Source organism: Diabrotica virgifera, chromosome 2 (genome assembly GCF_917563875.1).
Source record: "Diabrotica virgifera virgifera chromosome 2, PGI_DIABVI_V3a".
NCBI lineage: Eukaryota > Metazoa > Arthropoda > Insecta > Coleoptera > Chrysomelidae > Diabrotica > Diabrotica virgifera.
Window position 1 is genome coordinate 169524747 of NC_065444.1, and position 26380 is coordinate 169551126.

A 26380-nucleotide genomic window follows, 5' to 3' on the forward strand; every position below is an offset into this window, starting at 1 on the left:
TATTATTTTTCTCAGGATTAAAAAAATGAATGTATTTAAAAGCATTGGAGCCGAAATTTTGCGCCTCCCTTAAAGGTGAATCAATTCTTAAAAACTCAATTTTTATTATGAAAATAGTACAAATATATAAATAATATAATAATTTACATGAAAAATATTTACATACAAAAAATAGTATAAAATTTAGGAAAATATTTAAAGGTGCATCAATTTCTAAACAACTTAATTTTTATTATGAAAATAGTACAAACATATAAATAGTTAATTATATCAACCGATTGAAAGAATCATAAAAAATTGAGCTGTTATAGAGACTCTCCTGGTAGAGAAATGTTATCTTCATCGGTTGGTGAAGTCATTGGAGTGGAGCAGTTTGAAGTACTTGCACTTAAAGGAGATGCTACTGCATTGGACCAGTGGCTTCTTTCGATCATGTCCGAAATATTTGCAATTGCCGTACGAATCTCTTTTTTCAATAGCCCTCTACAGGGTGATTGATTAGTGGGGTAAAGCTCAATAGATCCGCTATAGTAACAGCTAGCAATAAAAGTTAATAACAATAATTGTAGCTAACTTTGAGCTTCACATTACAAAATTAATTAGAATGTTACAGGGTGTTCGATAACACAGTGGCAGACCAAACTTATGTTTTTTTAAATGGAACACCCTATATTTTATTTTATATTCGAAATCCTGTTAACTTCTCCATCACAAAAATATAACGGTTTGTTATGTTATACAGGGTATTTACAAAGATATAACCAATTTTATATGAAAATCGTAACACGTTTAACTCCCTGTATAAATAAAAATAAGCACAACAGCAATGACTTAGTAATGCCATATTTTTTTATTTATGATCAAAATTTTCAAAAGTGACTGATATTGCTAATTTTCTTTATATTAAATATAGGGTGACTCAAAACGCAAGTACATTATTTTCTCAGTAATTTTAAACGGAACATCCCTGTATTTTATATCACTATGGAAAAGTACCATTACCATTTTATTATATAACATTCCCTATGTCCAAATTTATTGGTTTTCGAGATATTTTCATTTTTCAGAGCAAATTATTTTAGGTGTCTAAATTTTTCCAAATTTTATGTAAGCCATGACTGAATTGACAATTGACGATTACTGATTATCAATCCGCTAATCAATGTAACAACGTAGCAAATAAAGAAACAAAAATAATTTATTAATAATACATTTTACAAAAAAGAAAACTCAACCACAACATGCAACATTTTTGAAACAATTAAAAACTACTTTTGTATGTAAATGAAACAAAGAAAGAAAAATAATATATTGGTAATAAATTTTACCAAAAAACACACAAACACAAATTACAACATATTGTGAAGACAATTAAACACTATTTTTGTATGTAAATGTAACAATGTAACAAATAAAAAACGAAAAATAATTTATCAGCAATACATTTTGCAAAAAAATAAGTTTGAAAAAATTAAAAGCTACTTTTAATAAAATATTTTTAATATTTAATTACATAAGGTGTTCAAAATTAACTCCTAACACATTTATGCACGCCTAAAAACGATCATTGAATGAGCTATTTACACTACGAAGCATTTGTAAATTAACACATCGAAATACACGTTGTATTCTATTTTTCATCTCATCCCTTGTTGTTGGAGGTATTTTATAAACTTCATTATTAACGTAACCCCCAAAAAATCAGTCCAGTTTATTGAATTCTGGTGTTCTTGGTGACCACGCTACTGGCCCTTTGAAAAATGAAAATATCTCGAAAACTAATAAATTTAGACATAGGGAATGTTATCTAAAAATTAAAGCGCGGTAATGGTACTTTTCAATAGTGATATAAAATACAGGGATTTCTTTAAAATTACTGAGAAAATAAGCAATATCAGTCATTTTTGAAAATTTTGAGAATAAATAAAAAAAAAATATATACCCTGCATAACATAAACCTTTATATTTTTGTGATGGAGAAGTTAACAGGATTTCGAATATAAAATAAAATATAGGGTGTTCCATTTAAAAAAACACAAGTTTGGTCTGCCACTGTGTTATCGAACACCCTGTAACATTCTAACTAATTTTCTAATGTGAAGCTCAAAGTTGGCTATAATTTTTGTTATTAACTTTTATTGCTATCTATTACTATAGCGGATCTATTGCGCTTTACCCCACTAATCAATCACCCTGTAAAATAATCTCTTTTTTAAGTTTTTAATTCCAACGCAACATATTCTCTAAAACAATCAAAATCGTTTTTTGGCTTTTTCATTATTTCGAGGGCTTCTTTTAGCATAGTCATCATCTTGACATTGTGACGGCCTTTTGTACCTCTTTTTTATTTTCCTGTACAGGTGGTATTTCTGAATTTAATGTTTCCTCATTCTGTACATTTCCCACGGTACTATTCTAAAAAAAAAGGAATTTTTATATATAGCTATACTACGTCTTGCTCATGATGTGGTAACAATTAACAAATTTATTTTTTATTTCAGTGTTCTTCAAGTACAGAAGAATTGAAGAAATACATATGCAGATGAATTTGAATTGAAATGGCATTTCCCATTGCTTTGTCTATTGCCCAATTTCACATTGCTTCGGAGCTATCTACGGCAAGCATATTACAATGGTAATCCACAGAATTATGGAAACCTTTACTATCACTATAAGAACACACACACCATTATTTTTATGTGAGTCGCAGATGCCAATTATAAATTAATTTATGTTGATGTTGGCTGCAATGAAGTTTTTAGTAACTGCTCCCTGCACGAAGCTTTGGAAACCAAATGGTTTCCTCTTCCTGAACCAGAAGCACTACCCCAAAGAGATTTACCAGTACCATATGTAGTGGTGGCAGATGATGCCTTTGTTATGATGTCATATACTTTAAAGCCCTATGGACACCGAATCGAATGTTCAATTATCGATTGAGTAGAGCTCGTTGAATTATAGAAAATGTATTTGGCATTATGTCCAGTAAATTCCTAGTTCTCCGAAAACCAATAAATTTGGCACCTAATAAAGTAAAGGATGCTACTCTGGCAATATGTGTATAACATAACTTTTTGATTTCTACATCAAATAATTATTTGTGCTCTTAATTCAATTGATTTGGAAAATCCTACTAAGCATGAGAGAGCAAATGGTGAATGATGGAATGAATCTCAACCAGAAGGAACGTTGTTTCCACGAGGACGGCAGGGAAATTATTCAATATTAAAAAAAACTGTGAGAGACGAATTTAGAGAATATTTCATGAAAACTGCTGGTGAGGTTTCATGGCAATATCAGTTTATAAGTTGAATATGTTCTTGACAAAAATAAAATTTAATATATACTCAGTGGCATTAGAAGTGTTACACCCAGAAGGAATAATTTCTTGAACTTAATTTTTTGGCAATATGGTAGATTTACATCAAGAATGAAACGATAACGTGGGCAAGAATTTTTAATAACATATAATAAAAAAAAATTAACAATGTGTTTGGCGTCTCCGTAGCTGAATACACTCCTGTACAGGTCTAGGCCTTAACAAAATGAGATACTCAATGTCTGCTTGTGGCACCTCGTTCCAAGCAACTTGAACTTTATGTATTGACTATGCCAGAGTCTGTGGAGGAAGGTGCAAATTGGACAGTCTCCTTCCCATCATGTCAGATCATAGGATTTAAATCTGGTGCACGGAGCGGCCAGGGCAAAACGTTAACGCCAGCTTCTTGGAGAGAGTCCATAGCTTGACGAGCAATATGAAGACGCGCGTTGTCTTGCTGAAAAAGAACGTGTCGACCGCCGTAGAGATAAGGCAGTAAAGTGCTGGCAATAAATTATTGCTTCTGGGTGTAACACTTCTAATGTCACTGGGTGTAATCATCCCCGCTAAACGGTAGGTGATAGACATATGCTGTCAAGAAATAAATAGTAGGAAATACAGCCCTCTTCATTTTACTATTAAGTACATTTTTTGCAAAATGTACAGGAACGGCTACGATTTGCAAAAACCACAAATTATCCCCTTTAACCCTTATCCGGGGCAACACATTTTACTTATGTAACCGGGCAACTCGGGTCCGTTGGGCCCACCACTGTTCTTGAATGTACTATTCATATTTACCCATATATTTCTAATATTCTGTTTTGATTTTTTATTAAAGTTAAATTTAAATTGTCTAGATTAAAAAAAAGGTGCTACTATAGTATGCGGTCTACCTCGAGGGTGCGATCTACCTGAAGGATTTGCACAAAATAATGAAATGCAAGAAAACTTTTGTAGAAAAAATATTTATTCACAAGTAATAAACATTTGGAGTCAAATAAAGACTTAATTAATAAATAAATAAAAACTTTTGTAAATCTACCAGGCCATTTTATTTGAAAAGAGGGGTTGATGTTTACGCATACCCTGGAAAAAGATTACGGTGTTGTTGCCTTTTATTATTGTGTGAAAACCCTTCTGAGAAAAGATTATGGTAATTAGCAGCTCATGTATAAAGTACCGACAAAAACAATCTTTACAAAATGAATAAAACGCATAAGTCAGAAGAATATTATTATTTTACTTTTACAAATTAATACTTTGTCATATCAATTTACTATTTTAGTTGGGACTAAGCCACAAGATTAGCTTATTCCCAACTAGAATAGGAAACTGACATGACAAATTAAATTATTATTAAGTATTAGGTTAAAACAAACGATAATAACAAAAAAAGTTAGGCATTTATTTACTTTTAGGAGCTTAGTTGTCGACACTAACATCGATATCAAACGACTGATAGCAGATGCCTTATTTATTTCAAAATATGTATAGGTACCTACCTAACAATATTATTGCATTCCAACAATGATTATCAGTTTTTAAAATTCATTTAGAATAGATATAACACCTATTGTAAGCATCTCTTTGATGTTCATATCAAAGAGATGATTACATTGCTTGTTACATGTTTAGACTTTATTATTGGATTTCCGGAATCATAAAAGTCGTTTAGATAATCCACAAAAACATTACCTGACTGCCAGATTAACTTCTGTAACAAAGATTTAGACTTTAGGTATAAATACAAATAGGGCCCGACGGCCCGTGTTGCCCCTTTACGTGACAAAATTCTTTCGACGCAATAATTTCAAAAATGATAATGAATATTTTGAATAGCTCATGACTATGTTGAAGGAAACATACTTCTAAACAAATTCAGTGATGCATAAAATTCAATAAATTTTTTTTATCAGTTTATGATAAAAGGATTGGCGTCTCGGGCCCGTTGGACCCACCTTGCCCGGATAAGGGTTAAAGGGATGAAGGGGGAGGGGTTCCGGGGCGAAATTTTTTAAGAAAAAGTTAGTCTCATAATAAGCACCCCTTGACATACCAGAAAAAACAAGCTGAAAATGCGAGCATTATCCTAACGAAAACTTTGTTTACGTATTTTAATTCAAAATATGGAAAATTGCTATTATGAAAAGTTGTTTAGAATTAAAAATTATGTTTTAATGTGCAATTATATCATTCTAATTTAAATGTTGTGAATTATAAAGGTACTTTACTCTTGATCGAAATTCATATTTTTATATACCTCGTATAAAATTAATTAAATTTGATATATGATGGTTGCATCATAAATCTTAGACCATAAAGAGCTTTTTATGAAGAATAACTTCGTCAAATTAAAAATAAAAGAGTTATAAATGAAAATGTTGTTGGTATCCATAATTTGAGAAAAATCTTCAAATATTTTTCCATTAGAAGGATATAATTGCACATATCAGACCATAATTTTTTATTCCAAACAACATTTCATATAGTCGGTTCGCTAAACTCAGGCACAACTGGTTAGTGCTTTTAGTCAGTAATTTTACTAATTTGTAAAAAAAAAATTACTAAATATGTAGTTAATAATTACTAAATAATTAGTAGTTTTGACAATTTTGGCAAAATTGGCAAAAAACAAAAAAATTACCTACTAAAATCACTAGCCAGTTGTGTCTGAGTTTAGCGAACCGACTATAATAACAATTTTCATTTCATAACAAATGGAACAGTCCATTTATCATTAGGTACTCCCATTAAAGGGGAGGCTGTTTACTCGTATAAACCTTTTTAAAATTGTTAATAAATTATTGCTTTCAAAGTATACTCAAATTGTATTTTTGAACATCGTATTTATTTTATATAATTAAATTCACTATCAAATCTCATTGATATTTTATTAATACTTAATTTAAAATTTAGTTTGACATTCACGAAGTGTCAAACTCAAATGTAAATAACCTATGCTTTGCTTAACAAATTCAGATTAAAAAACTAGCCTACTTACTAGCAACGATTTCAGCTGACGTTTAGTGTGTCGGCAGAAAATAAAAGGATTGTTACTTCACATTTTAGACTTTGAGGTCGATTATCTCGAAGACGGTTAGAGATATCGAAGTGCCGTTTTAAGATTTGGATTCAGACGACAAAACTACATACGAATCCATCGATAAATCTGCTCTAAGTATTGCAGGAGCGGCAACGCAATAACACACAGACTTTGCGAATTTATAAATGAAAAGTTTTCGTTGAAAATAAAACCGGACTTGTGTACGTTTTGCGAGGTTCAACCTCTGTTTCCTACACTATACGAAATAAGTTGGAAATTTACTAAACGTAACAGCAAGTGACAGAAAATGGGTATTTTTCCGATCACGGTTTATAGTATAAAATTTGACGTTATCAAATAAATAAAATGTTAAAGGGTACCCCCCGTTAAGATAGGCAAAATGCCCTCACTCCCAGAATTCAATTCTATTAATTTTTTCACGTTCTAGGCGATTAAAAAATGAGATTATGCGGATTTTTAGCTCGCCACCCCCATTACCCCTCCCCCACAGCCAAAAACGTAGATTTTTAGATTTATTTTTTTTAGTTGGGTTGCAATTGATTTAAAAAATTCAAAAAATTCACACGTGTAGCTGAATCTTTTACAAAACATGCCCATTTTTTATGAACACGTAGGTCAGGTGTACATAACCTCAAATTTTTTTTATATTTTTTTAAAGCTTGTAACTTTTTTTTGGAGTTGGCTGCAGGTCCAATTTTTTTTTGAATTTTATGTATTTTATTAAAAACTATCCGTCTGATTTTTTTCAGATTTTTCCGTTAACTGCGCCATCTTGAAAAATCCGGAAAACTGTTTTTTAGGGGGTTTTTAGTGATTTTCTCCATTATATAGACTTCAAAATAGATCAACTCAAGGTTTTGTTGATAGATTATGTATAATTTGAAATGACCGAGTATTTTATAGTATTCAAAAATTGGGCGAAACACTTTTAAACCCCCCAGAAACCATGTTTTTCAAATTTTGTAAGGGTTTTTGCGGGTCTAATAATATTTTTTGAGGTAGATACAGCCTGAATATTTTTTTTTATTTTTTTTTACGTTATATGTGATTAAAAAATTAAGACTCCCCGCAATTTTAGCCCACCACCCCTTCCCCCTCCCCCACATCTAAACGTCAATTTTTCGATTTTTTTTTTTTAAGTTGGTTTGCAATTAAATTATAAATTACAAAAAGTTGCAAAAATTACAAAAGCTTGTAACTTTTTTTTGAAGATGGCTGCAGCTCCAATTTTTTTTGAACTTTCTGTATTTTGTCAAAAACTATCTCTCTGATTTTTTTTAGATTTTTCCGTCACCTGCGCCATCTTGAAAAATCCGGAGAACTGTTTTTTACGGAGATTTTTGGGGATTTTCTCCATTTTATAGACTTCAAATAGGTCAACTGAAGGTTTTGTTGATAGATTATGTATAATTTTAAATAACTGAGTATTTTAGGATATTCAAAAATTGGGCAAAACACCTTTAAACCCCCCAAAATTGTGTTTTTTCAAGTTGGGTAAGGGTTTTTGCGGGTTTAATACTATTTTTTGAGATCGATACAGCCGTAATATTTTTTTTATATTTCTTTACGTTATATGTGATTAAAAAATAAGACGCATCGCATTTTTAGCCCAACACCCCCTTCCCCTACCCCCACAAAAACGTCAATTTTTCTATTTTTTTTTTGTTTAGTTAAGTTGCAATTAATTTAAAAATTTTATGAGGCTTCTACAAAACATGTCTATTATTTATGGACCCGTAGGTCGAGTGTACCGGGTGTCCCAATAAGAATGGCTCTCGGCCATATCTCAGGAACCGTTTACAGTAGAGCTTTGAAATAAAAAAATTTATAACAAAAGTTGCCTCAGGAAAAGCCTGGAAATTATTTTCATAATCGTGGGAACACCGCTAGAGGGCGTAATTGAATATCAAAAATTAAAAAATCTAAATTTTACAAAATTTTCCTAATGAAGGGGCATTGGAAATCCGATCGTCGTATTCTTCATAAAATTCTACGCATATTTGATTTCACAAGTTTAGGTCTACCTTTGGAAACAAGAGGTGGGGGTGAGTGGGAACCTTGTTATGAAAAACTGGCTGTGAGTCCGGTTCTGCTTAATCAAATTTTGCAAACTTGGTCTTGTTGAAGATAGATCTTTTTCGTCAATGTAAAAGTTATGATTTCGAACCAACTTACTGAGTAATATGCCAGCTAGAAGGCGTTATTTAATTTTTTTCAGAAATCTAGTTTTCTTTGGAAAATACTAAATACAAACATGCATTTTTAATACCATATTACAAAATTAGACAAAATTAGCAACAGAATAGCGAAAACCGCATGTTAATACCTTTTTTCTATTTCGAGATATCTTACAAAACGTGTAAATTTAAAAACATAACTATTACTGTCACCGGTAAACGAAGTTTAGGAAAAGTAGTGTGCTATGGAAACAACAAAGAAACATTTTCTAGCTGTCAACGTATATTAGGTCTTTTCAACGCTTCTCATTTGTTTCGAGCCTCGTTCATATCTCGTATATTAATATTATACACGGATTATACGACATATGACAGAGGCTCGAAACAAATGAGAAGCGTTGAAAAGCCCTATTACAAAGAAATAAAAACAACTATTTAGTGATGACATAAATGTTCAAATTTTTGCCCATCATTTTCGTTGCAAACATTTACTCTTTCAAGAGTAGATTGAACAGCAGTCTCAATTTCTGCTCTCGATATGCTTTGAATGGCGTTTAGTATTCTCTGTTTAATGTATTCTAGAGTAGTGTATGATGGGCAACAATTTGAATATTTAGGTCGTCACTAAGTAGTTCTTTTTGTTCTTTGTTATATTTAATTTTAATAGTATTGTTTCTCTTTATATTGTTGTTTTAATTAATTATATTTTTATAGGTTGTCATCTGGAAAATGTTTTTTGTTTTTTTCCACAGCACACTACTTTTCATTAACTTAGTTTACCGGTGATAGTAACAGTTATGTACAAAATTTACACGTTTCTCGAGATATCTTGAGATATAAAAAAGGTATCGACATGCGGTTTTCGCTATTCTATTGCTAATTTAATCTAATTATATAAAGTACGATTAAAAATGCATACTGGTATTTAATATTTTCCAAAGAAAACTAGATTTCTGAAAAAAATTAAATAACGCCTCCCAGCTGGCTTATTACTTATTAGGATGGTTCAAAATTATCACGCTTACATTGAAGAAAAAGATCTGTCTTCAATAAGACCCAGTTTTTAAAATTTGATTTAGCAGAACCAGACTTCCAGCCATTTTTTCATAACAAGGTTCCCACTCACCCCCACCTCTTATTTGCAAAAGTAGAGTTAAACTTGTTAAATCAAATATGCGCAGAATTTTATGAAGAATACAATAATCGGATTTCCAGTGCCCCTTCATTAGGCAAATTTTGTAAAATATAAATTTTTTAATTTTTGATATTCAATTACGCCCTCTAGCGGTGGACCCACAATTATGAAAATAATTTCCAGGCTTTTCCTGAGGCAACTTTTGTTATAAAATTTTTTATTTCAAAGCTCTACTATAAACGGTTCCTGAGATATGGCCGAGAGCCATTCTTATTGGGACACCCGGTACATATGACATCAAAATTCCTTTTTTATTTTTTTTTAAAACGTATTTTTGACTTCCAATCGATATTTTTTTTAAAATGTCAAATGAATGGTATAATACATCTCTCTCGCTGACGGCCGCCTCAATACGTGCTTAGTTAATTATTAAAAATAATAGCTAAGTAATAAAAATAACGACAAAAATTTCTCCAGACTCATGTAGGGGTGGGGAGCTTTAAACTTTGATTTGGTCACTTTCTGACTTTCATAATAATAATTTTCATTCGAGTTATTAAGCCTTAAAAATGGTCATTTTCGCGTTTTTCAAATTTTAAATCTCGTATAACTCGACAAAAGTCAATTTTAGACAAAAATCACAACATACCTTTTTTGCTCAGATTGATCCAGAGAATCTAAAACAAATTTGTCCGAAGTGAAAAATTGATTTTTTGAATTTGTTTAAAAAATTGTGTTAAACAATTATTTTCCGACCGTGTTACTGTCCGACAACTTGTGGATTTGTTATAAGGATCTGTTTTTGAGTAAGTTTGTGCAAAAAGAAACTAATGGGAATAATTTACCAAACGGTGGCGAGCAATTAGAATATGGATAATGTAAGGTAATATTAGGGTACCTACTAAATACAAACTAATGAACAAAGAACAAAATGTTTTGATTCACAAAACTACAAGAAGTATGATATATTAAAATGTATTTTTCTTAAATTGATTATTCTGTTTTATTTTTGTTTTTTGTATCCTACCCAAAAAATATGAAAATGACAGAGGTATCTTTATTTTATACAGGGTGTCCAGAAACTCTACCGACAAACGAAGACAGGAGATTCTTCAGATAATTTTAAGATAATTTAACCCAATTCACTTAGTCCGAAAATGCTTCCTAAGGGAGCTAGAGCTTTTTGAAGATGGCGTCTTGTAATTAGTTTTTATTAAATACCTCCAGAACGCTTCTATTTAGAAAAACAAAAATTAGTACGCGTATTTATCTTCAAGATATAAATCTAATCCATCCATTGCAAATTTCTAGTACCGATCATAGGCGTCCGTTTTGGGTAGGGCAACGGTTATTTTATTGAATAACTTTTTTATCTTTAACTTTTATGCATTTCTGACAATGGATTATTAAATTGTGAAGTATTCTTGTACTAAAAGGTACTCTTGTTTTAAATCGGTAGGACACACCGTTTTCTAGAAAAATCGATTTGAAATTTTTTCGCTTTTTGAATTAAAAAAAAAAATTCAAAAAAAAACTGTTTAGAAAGACGAAAACTGGTACATTTATTTATATTCCAGAGACAAATCGATTTCATTAATTGCGAATTTCTAGTACTGGTCATAGGCGTCCGTTTTTGGTAGGTCAACAGTTATTTTATAGCATAACTTTTTTGTCTTGAATTTTTGACACTAGATTATTAAATTATGAGGTATTCGATTACTAAAAGTTACTCTTACTTTATGTTGGTAAAATACTTCGTTTTTTGTTGAAAAGTCAATTTTTTTTCAAATTTCAAAAACGAAAATCTTTCAAATCAATTTTTCTAGAAAACGGTGTGTCCTACGGACTTAAAGCAAGAGTACCTTTTAGTACTAGAATACCTCACAATTTAATAATCCGGTGTCAAAAATGCATAAAAGTTAAGGACAAAAAAGTTATGCGATAAAATACCCGTTGCTCTACCCAAAACGGACGCCTATGACCGGTACTAGAAATTTGCAATGGATGGAATCGATTTATCTCTGAAAATTAAATATGCATACCAATTTTTGTTTTTCTAAATAGAAGCGTTCTGGAGGTATTTAAGAAATACTAATTTCATGACGCCATCTTCAAAGAGCTCTAGCTCCGTTAAGAAGCATTTTCGGACTAGGTGAATTGGGTTAAATTGACTTAAAATTATCTGAGGAATATCCCGTCTTCGTTTGTCGGTAGAGTTTCTGGACACCCTGTATAAAAATATTGCCAAAATTTGAAATTATTTTCTTAAACGTAGTTTAGTTAACAGACACTTAACAATCTAAAAAGGAACGAAATCACATATATTATTGGAGATTTTAACGCGAAAATTGGTCAAGGACGAAGATCTGACCTGATAGGTGGATATGGACTAGGGGAGAGCAATGAAAGAGGCGATAGATTATACCAGTTCTGTCAAGAACATGACATGATAATCGCAAATACATGGTTCAAATTACACAAAAGAAGATTATATACATGGAAGGGACCAGGAGATAACTCGCTTCATATAATTAGAAATCAGATAGATTATATTCTAGTAAACAAGAGATTTAAGAATGGTGTCAAGAGATCAACGACATATCCTGGTGCAGATATCGGTTCAGACCATAACCCTCTAATAGCTGACATCCAAGTGAAGCTCAAAAAAGTCGAAGAAAACCCCAAAACACCAAAATTACATATATCAGCATCCAACAAAACGCTAATAGAAAATGACCTGAATAAGCAGCTAAAGAATTCAACAAATGAAAACAATACAGAAATATGGAACACGTTTAAAGATCTTACCTGGAAAGTAATGGAAAAATATACGACAACGATGCAGAGGCACAAAAAACAACAATGGATGACTGATGAAATCCTGGAATTGATGGAACAGAGAAGAAAACTGAAAGATAACAAAACAGAATACAAAGAAAAACAAAAACTAATTAAACAAAAAATAAAGGTAGCTAAAGAAAAATGGATGGAGGATAAATGCAAGGAATTAGAAAAGTTGAATGAAAAACATGATACGTTTAATATGTTTAAAAAAGTTAGAGAAGTAGCTGGTCTTTATTATAAGAAAACTCCACATACTATAACCGATTCGTCGGGAAAAATGATAATAGACGAACACGAAATCCGAACTACCTGGTATAATTATATAAATGAACTGTATAATGATGATAGACCCGAAGAACTGGACACTTTAGATGAAGGTGAAGGACCAGAAATACTAAAATCAGAAATACAACATGCTATAAAATTGGCAAAAAACAATAAAGCCGTTGGTCCCGACAACATACCTACAGAAATGTTAAAGCTCATAAATGAGGAAAACATTGGAATACTAGTCAAACTTTTCAATGATGTTTATTCGACTGGTGATATCCCTGAAGATTGGTTAAAGTCCGAATTCATAACCCTACCAAAAAAACAACGTCCGAAAAACTGTAGCGACTATAGAATAAGCCTTATGAGCCACACCTTGAAAATCTTTCTACGTATCATCCACAGTAGAATCAGAGATAAATGTGAAGAAGACCAGGATGAAACACAATTTGGCTTCAGAAATGGACTGGGAACCCGGGACGCACTCTTTGCACTAAATGTGTTATTGCAGAAATGCCGAGATCAAAGGAAAGACGTCTTTGCTGTATTTATTGACTATGAGAAGGTAAAGTCTTGTAATACCGAGTAAATGTAATATCGAGTACAACATCACAAATTAATTAAAATACTAAAGGATAAAGGAGTTGATAGTCAAGATGTACGAATCATAGAAAAATTATACTGGCGTCAAACAGCGACAGCTTGCATAAATGGAAAATCAACAGAAATATGCAAAATACAAAGAGGCGTCAGACAGGGTTGTATACTGTCCCCACTGTTGTTCAATTTGTATTCAGATAGAATATTTAAGGAAGCGCTGCATAATTTGGAATGGGGTGTGAAGGTTAATGGAATTCTGATAAATACAATCAGATATGCAGACGATACAGTTATTTTAAGTGATGATATGAATGGATTACAACACCTTTTAAATGCCATTGACAGAGTGGGAAGAGAGTTTGGCCTAAATATAAACTGTTCAAAAACAAAGTACATGGTATTTAGCCGTTTGGCCCATCAAGATTCACGGTTATATGTTGATGGTCATATGATTCAAAGAGTACCCAGTTTTAAATATCTTGGTTGCCATATTACTGAACAACTAGATCCAGATAAAGAGATAAAATGTAGAATCGAGATAGCCCGCACGACATTTTTAAAAATGAGGTCATTCTTCTGTAATGATACCTTGCAACTTCAACTTCGAAAGCGCATGATTAAATGCTACATTTGGTCAGTCCTCTTGTATGGTGTCGAAGCATGGACATTAAAAATATCCACCATTAACCGTTTGGAGGCCTTTGAAATGTGGCTGCACAGACGTATTCTAAAAATACCATGGACGGCTATGCTGACAAATGTGGCAGTCCTTAAGAGAGCAAATGCTACCCGTGAGCTGCTTGATAACATCAAATATAGAAAGATGGCCTATTTTGGACACGTAGTAAGGGGAGACCGGTATAATATTCTTCAACTTATTATGATGGGTAAAATCGAAGGACGCAGAGGAATTGGTAGAAAGCAGGCCTCTTGGTTGAAGAATATCCGGGAGTGGACAGGAATAAAGAAAGCAGAACACCTATTTAGAATAGCTCGAGACAGAGACAGTTTCGCCATGTTAATCGCCAACGTCAAGGGGACTTGATAGGGCACGTTAAGAAGAAGAAGTTTAGTTAAGGACACACTGAGCACCAGATATACTGAGAAAAAAATTAACACGAAAAAATTATGTTTTAGTGGGCAAGTTGAGGGGGTAGAAGGCTAAAATTGGGCTAAGGCTTATTTTTTAAAAACATAAAGCGAAAAAAAAAATAAAAAAAATATTCAGGCTGTATCCATCTCAAAAAATATTAGGCCTGGATCCCGCGTATGTGCCAAAAAAGTTGATTAATAGCAAGCTGAAAATTTGTTAATAGTTTAACGGTGTCTAGTTGGACAAACTTTGATGTAGGTATTGGAACACTGGAACAGGGGAAGTTTTAATTGTGAAACGTAATTTTAATTGTGGAACGTGCTATCCTGGCAAGTTTATGATTGTAAACACTAGCAGGTTGTTTTTAAGTTTATTCAATAGTAAGCTTTATATAATATATGAAAAAATGTTTGTCCGACAAATATGTTAGGCATTTTCATAAGTACGATACGTAGAACATGTCAAATGAGAGGATTTATATTGGTGGTAAATAGCAGTTTGATTTTTGCAGGAGAGTTTAATGAAAGGCTAACCAATCAATTTAAAGTTCTGTCCAACAAAATAGATGGGACGCTTTCGTAGTCTGACGTTCGAAACTTGTAACCTGTTCAACAATTAAAACTTCCCCTGTTCCAGTGTTCCCGTACATCAAAAAGTGTCCGACTAGACACCGTTAAGCTATTACAAATTTTCAGTTTGCTATTAATAAACTTGCTTTTGATACACGGGATCCAGGCTTGTATGAGTAACCGCTGAGAAAACTTGAAAAAATTTGAAAAAACATAGTTTTTGGGGGGTTTAGAGGTGTTTTGCACAATTTTTGAATATCCCTAAAAACTCAGTTATTTAAAATTATACGTAACCTATAAAAAACCATAAGTTAGTCTATTTTGAAGTAGGTCATATAAAATGGAGAAAATCCCTAAAAACCACCGAAAATGCCAGTTTTGCGGATTTTTGAAGATGGCGCACCTTACGGAAAAATCTGAAAAAAGTCAGAAATATAGTTTTTGATAAAATACACAAAACACAAAAAAATTAGACATGCAGCCATCACCAAAAAAAAAAGTTATACGTACCTACTAAAAGAACAAAAAAAAAAATTGAGGTTATGTACACTTGACCTTCGGGTCCATAAAAATAGATGTTTTGTAAAAGCCTCAGCTGTGCGTGTGAATTTTTTGTAATTTATAATTTAATTGCAAACCAACTTAAAAAAAAATAAAATCGAAAAATTGACGTTTTTGGATGTGTGGGGGGGGGGGGGGGGAAGAGGGTGGTGGGCTAAAATTGCGGTGAGTCTTAATTTTTTAATCACATATAACATAAAAAAATAAAAAAAAATATTCAGGCTGTATCGACTACAAAAAATATGATTAGACCCGCAAAAACCCTTACAAAACTTAAAAAAACATGGTTTTTGGGGGGTGTAAAAGTGTTTCGCCCAATTTTTGAATATTATAAAATACTCAGTCATTTCAAATTATACATAATCTATCAACAAAACCTTGAGTTGATCTATTTTGAAGTCTATAGAATGGAGAATATCCCTAAAAACCCCCTAAAAAAACAGTTTTCCGGATTTTTCAAGATGGCAAGATGGCGCAGTCTACGAAAAAATCTGAAAAAAATCAGAGGGATAGTTTTTAATAAAATATACAAATTTCAAAAAAATTGGACCTGCAGCCATCTCCAAAAAAAAGTTACAAGCTTTAAAAAAATATAAAAAAAATTTGAGGATGTACACTCAACATGTTTTGTAAAAGCTTCAACCACACGTGTGAATTTTTTGAAATTTTTAAATCAATTGCAACCCAACTAAAAAAAAATAAATCTAAAAATCTACGTTTTTGGCTGTGGGGGGGAGGGGTAAGGGGGGTGGCGAGCTAATAATCCGCATAATCTCATTTTTTAATCGCCTAGAACGTAAAAAAATTAATAAAATTGAATTCTGGGAGTGAGGGCATTTTGCCTATCTTAACGGGGGGTACCCTCTAAGTTTTGCTTTAAAATTTTGGTGCATAATTAAGTACAGCTTACATTTGAAGTAGCTTAATAAATTCTTTTATTACCATTGATTAATAAATAAATAAACAACTTATAAAAAAATCCAATAACATTTTTTCTTTTTCTTTTTCTTTGGCGGAACATTAAACACAAGCATTCCTTAACTGTGTCAATGAGGTTAGCTTTGTACGTTGTCAAAATAATTCGTAAAATAACATAAACTTATCATAAATTTTTTAACTACAATATAAAATTTGTTGTGAAAACAACTGTTTGTATACTATAAAAAACTTCAAAATGTAAAAATTTTACAAAATAACAGCAAAAAATTCAACAAACTGACAGCCACAAAAGTAGACAAACCAAAACGTCAGAAATTGTACTTAAAATATGTGAAAACATCCCCAATCGTCTTTCTTTGTACCTATCTCTTTTCAATAGGGCTTTTCATTCGCAGTCATTGTTTCGAGCTTTGTCATGTGTCGTCTAATATTAATATATCTACGTCATAGGTCTTTGGTTTGTATTATTGCTATATACCAATAACGTATGACGTAGATATATTAATATTAGACGACACATGACAGAAGCTCTAAACAAATGACAATCGATGAAAAGCCCTATGCACTGAGTCTAGATCGTTCATAAAAATAACATATTATGTGTTTTTACTTAATAACAGGCGGCAGCTGTGTGTGGTTGTGGTGGCAAAAAACTGGTGGTTTTTTGAAAATTAGTTTCATGCGTGGAAGAGAATGATGCTAGATAAAAAGTGTGTGTTTTATCTCACCAAGTATTAATGACGCACGGGTAAAGACCCGTGTGGACTCATGTGTATTTAATTAATTAATATTTAAAATTAATTATTTAGCCAATTGTTTAGAATTAAAAAAAGTAAATAAGGAAGTTTCCAAGCGGTTACCCATCCAAGTTATGACCACAGAAAATACTGCTTGACTTTTTGGATCGAACATAAGCCGGCATGTGTGCTATGGCCGTAGGTAGGTATAGTATGTATTTTTACTACAAAAGCGATATTACGTAGGTCAAAATTTTTGACGTAAGAGAACTGCCAAAACATTAGAATGTGACTTTTCATTATTGCAATTGTTTATAATAAACATGGCAATAATGAAAAGTCACATTCTAATGTTTTGACAGTTCTCTTACGTCAAAAATTTTGACCTACGTAATATCGCTTTTGTAGTAAAAATACTATAATAATGGAATAAAATTAATTATTTTGACAGATTGTACAATAAGAATGAATTTTAATCTTCTTTTCATATCTTTTAATACTTATTATTCTACTCACGACGAAGAAAAATCTAAAGAGGTATTCCAGGTCAAATCAACACACTTTGAATTAATTTATTTCCTGACCTATTTAGATTTTGTTAAAATTTAGTGTATCCATAGTGAATGATTAGGGGAAGAAAAGTACAAAATTTCAAATTTTTATCTTAAGCCGTTTCCCAAATATGATTATGTAAATTTTTCCAAAAAATCCAAAATACCGCGTCCATACTTTTTTGGAATTGTTGTAGAAGCTGTCCTAATTAAGCTAGAATGCTGGGAAAGGTGCCATTTTGCAGCATTTTAAAATCTTTCTGCAGTGGTAGGTATACAACATGATGTTATGATAGACAAGTTTTTCTCAAACTAAAAAAATATATTTTGATTATGCTTTTTTCCAAAAAGTACATAATTTAAAATTTTCGTAATATTCCTACAAATCCATAGTATTCTTGTTAATAACATATCAAAATTTTATCATGGGATGGTGATGGGTTCAACATAAAAAAATGAATTTCACACATCAGTGATGACGTTTAGGTTGTAATAAATTAATTTTCTCGAGAATGGCCGATTTTGGAGAGAAATCCTGAAACGGGTCGATTTTGATTTTTAAATTTTGATCTTTTGGCATACATATCATACTAGTGACGTCATCCATCTGGGTGTGATGACGTATTCGACTTCTTAAATGAGAATAGGAGTCGTGTGATATCTCATTTGAAAGGTTGTTTAATTATCTATTCAGTAATATAAACGTAAACATAATTATTTATACAGGGTGTCTAAACATTTTTTTTAATTAAATTAATTGAGACAAAAAGAAGAATGTATGTAATTCATTTAATTCAAAATACATTTTAGTGCTGCCAGAAAACAGAAAGAAATGTTTATTTGATAAATAAATATTGTTTTTCACTAGCATAATATACATGCCATAAATCAAAAATAAAAATCGATCTGTTTCGGAATTTATCTTCAAAATTGCCATTCTCAAGAAAATGAATTTATTCCAACCTAAACGTCATCATTGTATAAGAATTTACAATCCTTTCTTTTAGTTGACCTGAATTTCTCTTGTGATTAGTAGTTCAATCAAATATCAAATCAAAGAAAGTATCAAAAAAATATACAAGGTGGTTCCAAACCTATGGGTCCAGAAAGAAATGGGCAAAATCAATAAAACACCCTGTAACTCGGTTATAAAAATAGGTGAGGCAATAAATGTAGTATATTATCTAGAATCGCATCAGTGACCTCTATTCATCATTCAAGTATTTCGGTTTCCCAGTGAAACACCCTGTATATTATATCACCAAAATGTGGTACTAATAAAAAACAGATACCAGAAATAATTATTTTAACAATGAACCCATCACCATCCCATTATAAATGTTTGCTATGTTATTACCAACAATACTGGTACTATGTATATATAGGAACTTTTTTAAATTTTAAATTATGTACTTCTATCACTGCAAAGAGCTTTAAAAATGCTGCAGAACGACACCTCTCCCAGCTTTCTAGCTCAATTAGGACAGCTTCTACAACCATTAAAAAAAGCATGGTCGCAGTTTTTTAGAGCTTTTACAAACTTTACTTAACCGTATTTCAGAAACGACTCGAGGTAAAAATTTCAAATTTTGTATTTATGTTTCCCTTATTAGCCACTATAAATATTCCAAATTATAACCAAATTTGAAGAGGGGTGAAAATTAGGTGTGTTGAGTTGATATGGAATGACCCAACATAAAAATTATAAAAATCTGTTCATCGTTCTCAACTATTTATTAATAAATCTGTTGTCGTTGTCGAGTTATAAGTGTTGGAACTAACAGTACTTTCTTTTATATTATAGATTATAATAATAAATATTATAATAAAGTACATACCTGATTCCTTAAATTGTGTATCCTCCTTTTTATTTCGTCTGCATCACAATTATTCAATTTTGTTGCAAATTCAGTATACAAACTCATTTTGTTTTCTCTATTTCTGTATAACTTGTAGTTAACATTCCACAAGAATTCCTTTTCTTCATAAACAGAAGATAACTGTAAAATCCCATCTCATTTTTAAAGCAATTTAATATTTACTTTTTCAACAAACACTTGAGACTAGTCTCAGCTCTTCTGGCCAAGACAGAAAAGCATGTCCACTTGTGACAAGTGAAGTCTCATTGACAAGTCACAGCTTGTCTCGGAGAGTTCTCTCAGACCCATACAGGGTGATTGATTAGTCTAGTAAAGCTCCGCAGATCCGTTATAGTAATAGATAAAATAATAATAATAGTAATAGCAATAAAAGTTAATAACAAAAATTGTAGCCAACTTTGAGCTTCACATTACAAAATTAGTTAGAATGTTACAGGGTGTTCCATAACATAGTGGCAGACCAAACTTATTTTTTTAATGGAACACCCTGTATTTTATTTTATATTTGAAATCTTCTTAACTTCTCCATTACAAAATATAAAGGTTTGGCATGTTATACAGGGTATTTACAAAGTTATAACCAATTTTATATGAAAATTGTAACAAGTTCAACTCCCTGTATAAATAAAAATAAGCAAAACGGCAATGGTTTATTGATGCCATATTTTTTTATTTATTGTCAAAATTTTCATAAATGATATATTGCTAAAATTCCTTTATATTGAATACAACTCAGGCGAGTCAAAACGCAAGTACATTATTACACTTTGTATTCTATTTTTCATCTCATCTCTTGTTGCTAGAGGCATTCTATAACCTTCATTCTTAAAGTAACCCCAAAAAAATCGGTCCAGTTGATTAAATTCTGGTAATCTGGGTGGCCACGCTACTGGTCCATGGAAAAATGAAAATATCTCGAAAACTAATAAATTTAGACATAGGGAATGCTATATAAAAATTAAAGTACGGTAATGGTACTTTTTGATAGTAATATAAAATATCTTAGGTTGTTCCATTTAAAATTACTGAGAAAATAATGTACCTACTTGCGTTTTGACTCACCCTGTATTCAATATAAAGAAAATTAGCAATATCAATGATTTATGAAAATTTTGACAATAAATAAAAAAATATGGCATCAATGCTTTTGTGCTTATTTTTATTTATACAGTGAGTTGAACTTATTACGATTTTCATATAAAATTGGTTATAACTTTGTAAGTACCATGTATAACATAACAAACCTTTATATTTTTGTAATGGAGAAGTTAAGAAGATTTCGAATATAAAATAAAATACAGGGTGTTCCATTTCAAAAAAAGATAAGTTTGGTCTGCCACTATGTTATCGAAAACCCTGTAACATTCTAATTAATTCTGAAATGTGAAGCTCAAAGTTGGCTACAATTTTTGTTATTAACTTTTATTGCTATCTATTACTATAACGGATCTACGGAACTTTACCCCACTAATCAATCACCCTGTATACATTTTGTGAGTGCAGTCTCGAGACTATTTTGTCGCACATGGACACTTAGCTTTATAGGAGATGCACCAACAAAGTGCATTCCTTTTTGTTTTTAAACATCTACTTTAATTTTGCTTTAATTTAGCAGTGCTTCTGCACTATAAGCAGGTGTACCATCTACAACACTGTGCCATTTTGAAAGAGTGCGTGGATGTGGTAAAACTGTTTTCCCATACATTTTTCTAACATAGTTGTAAGCTGATGATGAATAAGAATGCAAGGTTAATGCAAAACACCTTAATTCTGGGCTATATTCATTAGACTTCCCTTTTTTCAGATGGCCAAAGATCAGGTGTTTTTGAGTCTCTGAAAGATTTTCCTGTAAAAAATACATACAACTAAAAATATTGGGTCTAATCAACAATTGTAATGTACTATTATTTTAAATTTCGAGCAACATATCGCACCTCCCTTCAAAGGGTGTCATAACACAAAAAAAAATTAAATCGGTTTTATTGCACCAACAGTTTAATAAAACTATAAACTCCTATCTCACAAAGTTTCACATCGGTCAAATATTTATCGTTAGATGACACTAGTGCCATTATATGATTATCCAAAATCAACGACGCACCGAACACTAACAGTGTCACATATCCACTTGTGCAAAGCATTTGTCCATCTAAGATGTGTATAAAGCGTCGTTTGTAGAGTTAAGACAGTATATGTGATTACTTTATTCAAAACAATCTGCGTATGTGCTCAATAAAAGTGACGCATTTATCACTTATTTATCTTTCTTTTTGCAGTATTTTGTGTTTAATGTTGTTATTTGTATTTAAAGTTACATCGTTAAAAAGTATAAAACGGCCGATTTCATAATGAAGTTAAAGGAGGCTTTAAATTTAAAGTTGCCTTTAACTTGAGATTTTCATTTCATAATCAAGTTAAAGGGCCCTTTTTATCAAAAGCCCTCTTTAACTTTAAAGTGCAGATTTCGGACCTTTAAGTTGCTAAAGTCTCCTTTAAAGGGTACATAACCTATAATTTGTTGAGTTGAAAACACAGTTGTTTTTGTATTTAACTTTTAAGGTTAACATAACAGTCAATAATAATTATTATATTATTACTAGGATTAATTAATTGTACTTTAAAAGCACAATTATGTATAATTTTGAAACGTCTAGTTCAAGAAATTTATTGTATTCAGAAGACCAAAAATTAACCAGAACAGATTAAGAACAAACTGTTTTGAACAATAATAATATGATGATCTGGATTTTTATTAAAGATTTAGGTTGAAAACAAACAGTTTTGTGTGCCTTCTTAAATGGAAAACCAAATAACTTTCCTACTATTAGGTAAGTGACTAAAAATTTGTTGATATTAAGTAAAAACAATGCTGTTTATTTATTTTAGAGGTGGATGCATTACTCCCATGCAACAAATTCTGTTGGATTTTATGCATCAGGAAGTATGCAATTAAATGTAGCTGATTTTACGGCAGTGTCCAGAGGTTCAGCAAGTAGAATTATAAAAATAGTATCCTTTACAAGATTGCTGTATTCTCTAGAATAATGAGTGCAACTGGTTATACTTTAATTAAAATAGACTCTGCAGGTGTCCAGGATGCAGAAATTTTCAGGTCCAGAAAATCATTTTTTGCATTGAATGTCCAGTCAGTGATGCAAAATTTAAAATTAGAGATATTGTTGTACTGTGGCCATCAAATAAGACAATTTTAATAATAGTAGGCTGAAGCATAATTCAGGGGCTTAGAATCACACAAACGTAGCTACATTTTGTTTTATTTTCGTCTACAGAAATATTAGGGTTACGGTAACTGAACGTTATATGTACCTAGGTATGCATGTGCAAATCAGAACTAAAGCAGGTGGACATACGTTTTAAGAAGTTTAATGTAGTTATGTTTGTGTGACCCTAAGCCCCTGAATTTTGAAAGTGGTATCTTTGGCCATTACATATTGGTTGGTGACAGTGACGAACAAGGAAAGTAGTAGAACAGCAATATGGGTTGTGGAAATGAAGATTTTCTATACTCTGTTTAGGAATGAGACTACAATTATTGCCATTGATATGGATGACAATTTTCCTGTGAATAAAACTGAAGATGAAGCAAACAATGAATAATTACAACCGATAAAAATAATGAAAAATATTTCAGAAAACAATATAAGCTGTGTTAATAAATGAACACATTGGTAGATTGTAAATATATTTATTAATAAAAGCAAATTGAATGTATTGAACTTTTTATTTATTGTAGTTTATCCCATTTTTTTATAGACCTGGATCCCACGTACCAAAAAAAGTTGATTAATAGCAAGCTGAAAATTTGTTAATAGCTTAACAGTGTCTACTCTGACAATCTTTGATGTATGGGAACACTGGAATGGGGAAAGTTTTAATTGTGGAACAGCTTAAAAATTTGGAACGTAAAACTACGAAAACGTTCCACGTATTTTGTCGGACAGAACTTCCAATTGATTTGTTACCATTTCACCAGTAGTGTTTATCACCAACTGGGCATTTTAATGAGTGGAACACGAAGAACATGTCAAATGACTGGAATCATGTTGGTTAGTAATAGCAGTCTAATTTTTGCATGAGAGTTTAATGGAAGGGTAACAAATCAATTGGATGTTCTGTCTGACAAAATACATGGGACGTTTTCGTAATCTGACTTTCCAAATATTTAAACTGTTCCACAATTAAAACTTCCCCTGTTCGAGTGTTCCCATACATCAAAGTTTGTCCGACTAGACACCGTTAAGTTATTAACAAATTTTCAGCTTGCTATTAATCAACTTTTTTTGGTGCGCAGGATCCAGGCCTATTAGGAAGTTTTATTTTTAAATCCAATAATTTTATTTTTTTATATTCTGTCTCTTCCCTTTCTATCCTTTTTTCCTTCTGTTATGCAAATATGCAATGCAAATGAACATTAGCTTGCCTGTACATGATACTCAATTATTTGGATAATTTAAATGATTTTTAACAAATAAAATATTGTACCGACCTTTCCTTTATTCTTCACATTTATTTATTATATTTTTATAACTTTCTATCTTTTGTAACAAAAGAAGTTCCTCCTCTTTGCTAAAGTTTGTAGAAGTAATTTTTTGTTATCTCGTTATCTGTCCATTTTTTTTAGATTTCACTTTATATTGATGAGTAATTAAGTAATAATAGTAGGTGTATATAATTATTAAATAATAGTATTACCTATACAATAATAAAATTAAAAAGTAAGTATTAGGTGATTAAAAAGAAAAGTAGATTAATAATAAATATATAGAAATAATAATAACAATAAGTAATAATAATTAAATAATAAGTAACTTTTTGTAGTAAAAATAATTATAGGAGGAGCATGCCCCGCTCACTCTAATAAAAAACATGTAATCGTATTTATTTTCCTTCCATTTAGTCAGAGGCGCTGATGTCGGCCTTGTGATTGGTGGAACATGACTTTTGACAAATCCTGCGCTATCCTATCTGTGAATCTGTAATCTGTGTTCGTGTTCGTTGTCGTTCACTTATTTTATATGGTCGGTTATGTGATGTGTTTGTGTCACCATAAAAAGCTGATATTCAGTCGTGTTTTTTGATATTTTTGTGATTTCATAATCGAGTTCATTTAATTCAAATTACTCATATTTCTATGTAAAATGTCACATTATTGTTTAAATAAATAAGTAAGAAACAAAAGTTGTTTATGTTTTACCTTTATTGTCCACTTGAATAAATAAAATATTAAATACTGGAAGTACCGTATGGAGGCTATGATGTACCTAGCATGGAGGCTAGATTATGCCACTCTTCCTATCCAATCAACAGCAAGAATGTTTAAAATTTCACACCTATCATGTAGAAGCTACAGATCACTTATGTGGAGGCCAGATTTGTAGTATTCTTCCAATTAAACAGGTGCTGAAATACGTGACATATTTTTTGAAGGGTAAGATCGCATTCTACCAAATCACACAACACTTTTTTCTATGAGGAGGAGTATCCTACAAACTTGCAAAATGTATGACATTCAAATGTCATTATTTCCATTTTAGTTCAAATATAACATAATTCAGTTTAACCAACAGTATAAAATTTCATTAAAACACACTTTACTAAAATAATCCATTAAAGCGAATTATGAAATCAAATTCGTTAACAGCCGCTTTAAAGTCCACTTTAACATAAAGCCTCCTTTTGCTAAAGTCCACTTTTTCGAATGATTATGAAATCGGCTGTAGTCTGTTAACCAGATAATAATAATGATATTAAAAAAACCATACAGAAGTAAAAACTTCTTTTGTATATTGGTATAAAAAGTTTTATTAAAAAAACATAAAAGTCCTCCAAAAGGATTTGCAAAACGTTTTCAATCTGAATCAGATCATCCTCAGTGCGTTCTGCTTCGTAAAAGAAACTAGCAACTTTTTTAAAAAGGTTACATCGATATAAATGGTTTACATAATAATTAAGTGATATTTGTAGCGACTCCAAGTCGATGTTACAAGATGAAATGTGCTAGGAGTGCTCAAAGGGCATCATGGTTCCCTGCTCGTGAACTGCAACTGAAGTTGGTCTGTGTCCATTGAACTGGCAAGAACCACGAGTTCTTAACGAGCAGGGAACCATGTTGCCCTTTGAGCACTCCTAGCACATTTCATCTTGTAACATCGACTTGGAGTCGCTACAAATATCACTTAATTATTATGTAAACCATTTATATCGATGTAACCTTTTTAAAAAAGTTGCTAGTTTCTTTTACGAAGCAGAACGCACTGAGGATGATCTAATTCAGATTGAAAACGTTTTGCAAATCCTTTTGGAGGACTTTTATGTTTTTTAATAAAACTTTTTATACCAATATACAAAAGAAGTTTTTACTTCTGTATGGTTTTTTTAACTATGGTATACAGCCAGCTACGGGGACTTTCCCATTGATTTTTTTTTTTAAATAATGATATTATATTCTCTACTGCAAGTGTCACTTTTGATAAATAATATTTGATAAATTTTTCGTTATTTTATCTGTATAGCTGACAACTCAAAAACATTTTTTTCTACAATCACTATTCAAAGTGCACTTTTCTGCACAGTTTTGTGTTAACAAAGTTGACATATTCTCACAGTATAAGATTTAT

The 26380-nt window shown here is 31.4% G+C and overlaps 1 protein-coding gene across 15 annotated transcripts in view; it reads right to left on the minus strand.

Annotated features, from left to right (window-relative positions):
- Positions 1-210: 210 nt before the first annotated feature.
- LOC114338710 (uncharacterized) overlaps positions 211-26380 on the minus strand; it is a 52352-nt gene continuing 26182 nt past the window's right edge. For 14 of the 15 annotated variants that reach the window (XM_050644073.1, XM_050644085.1, XM_050644083.1 and 11 more), the window contains 2 exons: positions 19701-21588; positions 211-2415 (listed from right to left, as the gene is read on the minus strand). In XM_050644073.1, coding sequence (XP_050500030.1) covers positions 21346-21588 — 243 coding nt within the window. In that variant the 3' untranslated portion in view covers positions 211-2415; positions 19701-21345. Of the gene's footprint in view, positions 2416-19700; positions 21589-24983; positions 25164-26380 lie in introns of those variants that run through there. The other variant, XM_050644079.1, reaches the window with a different exon arrangement.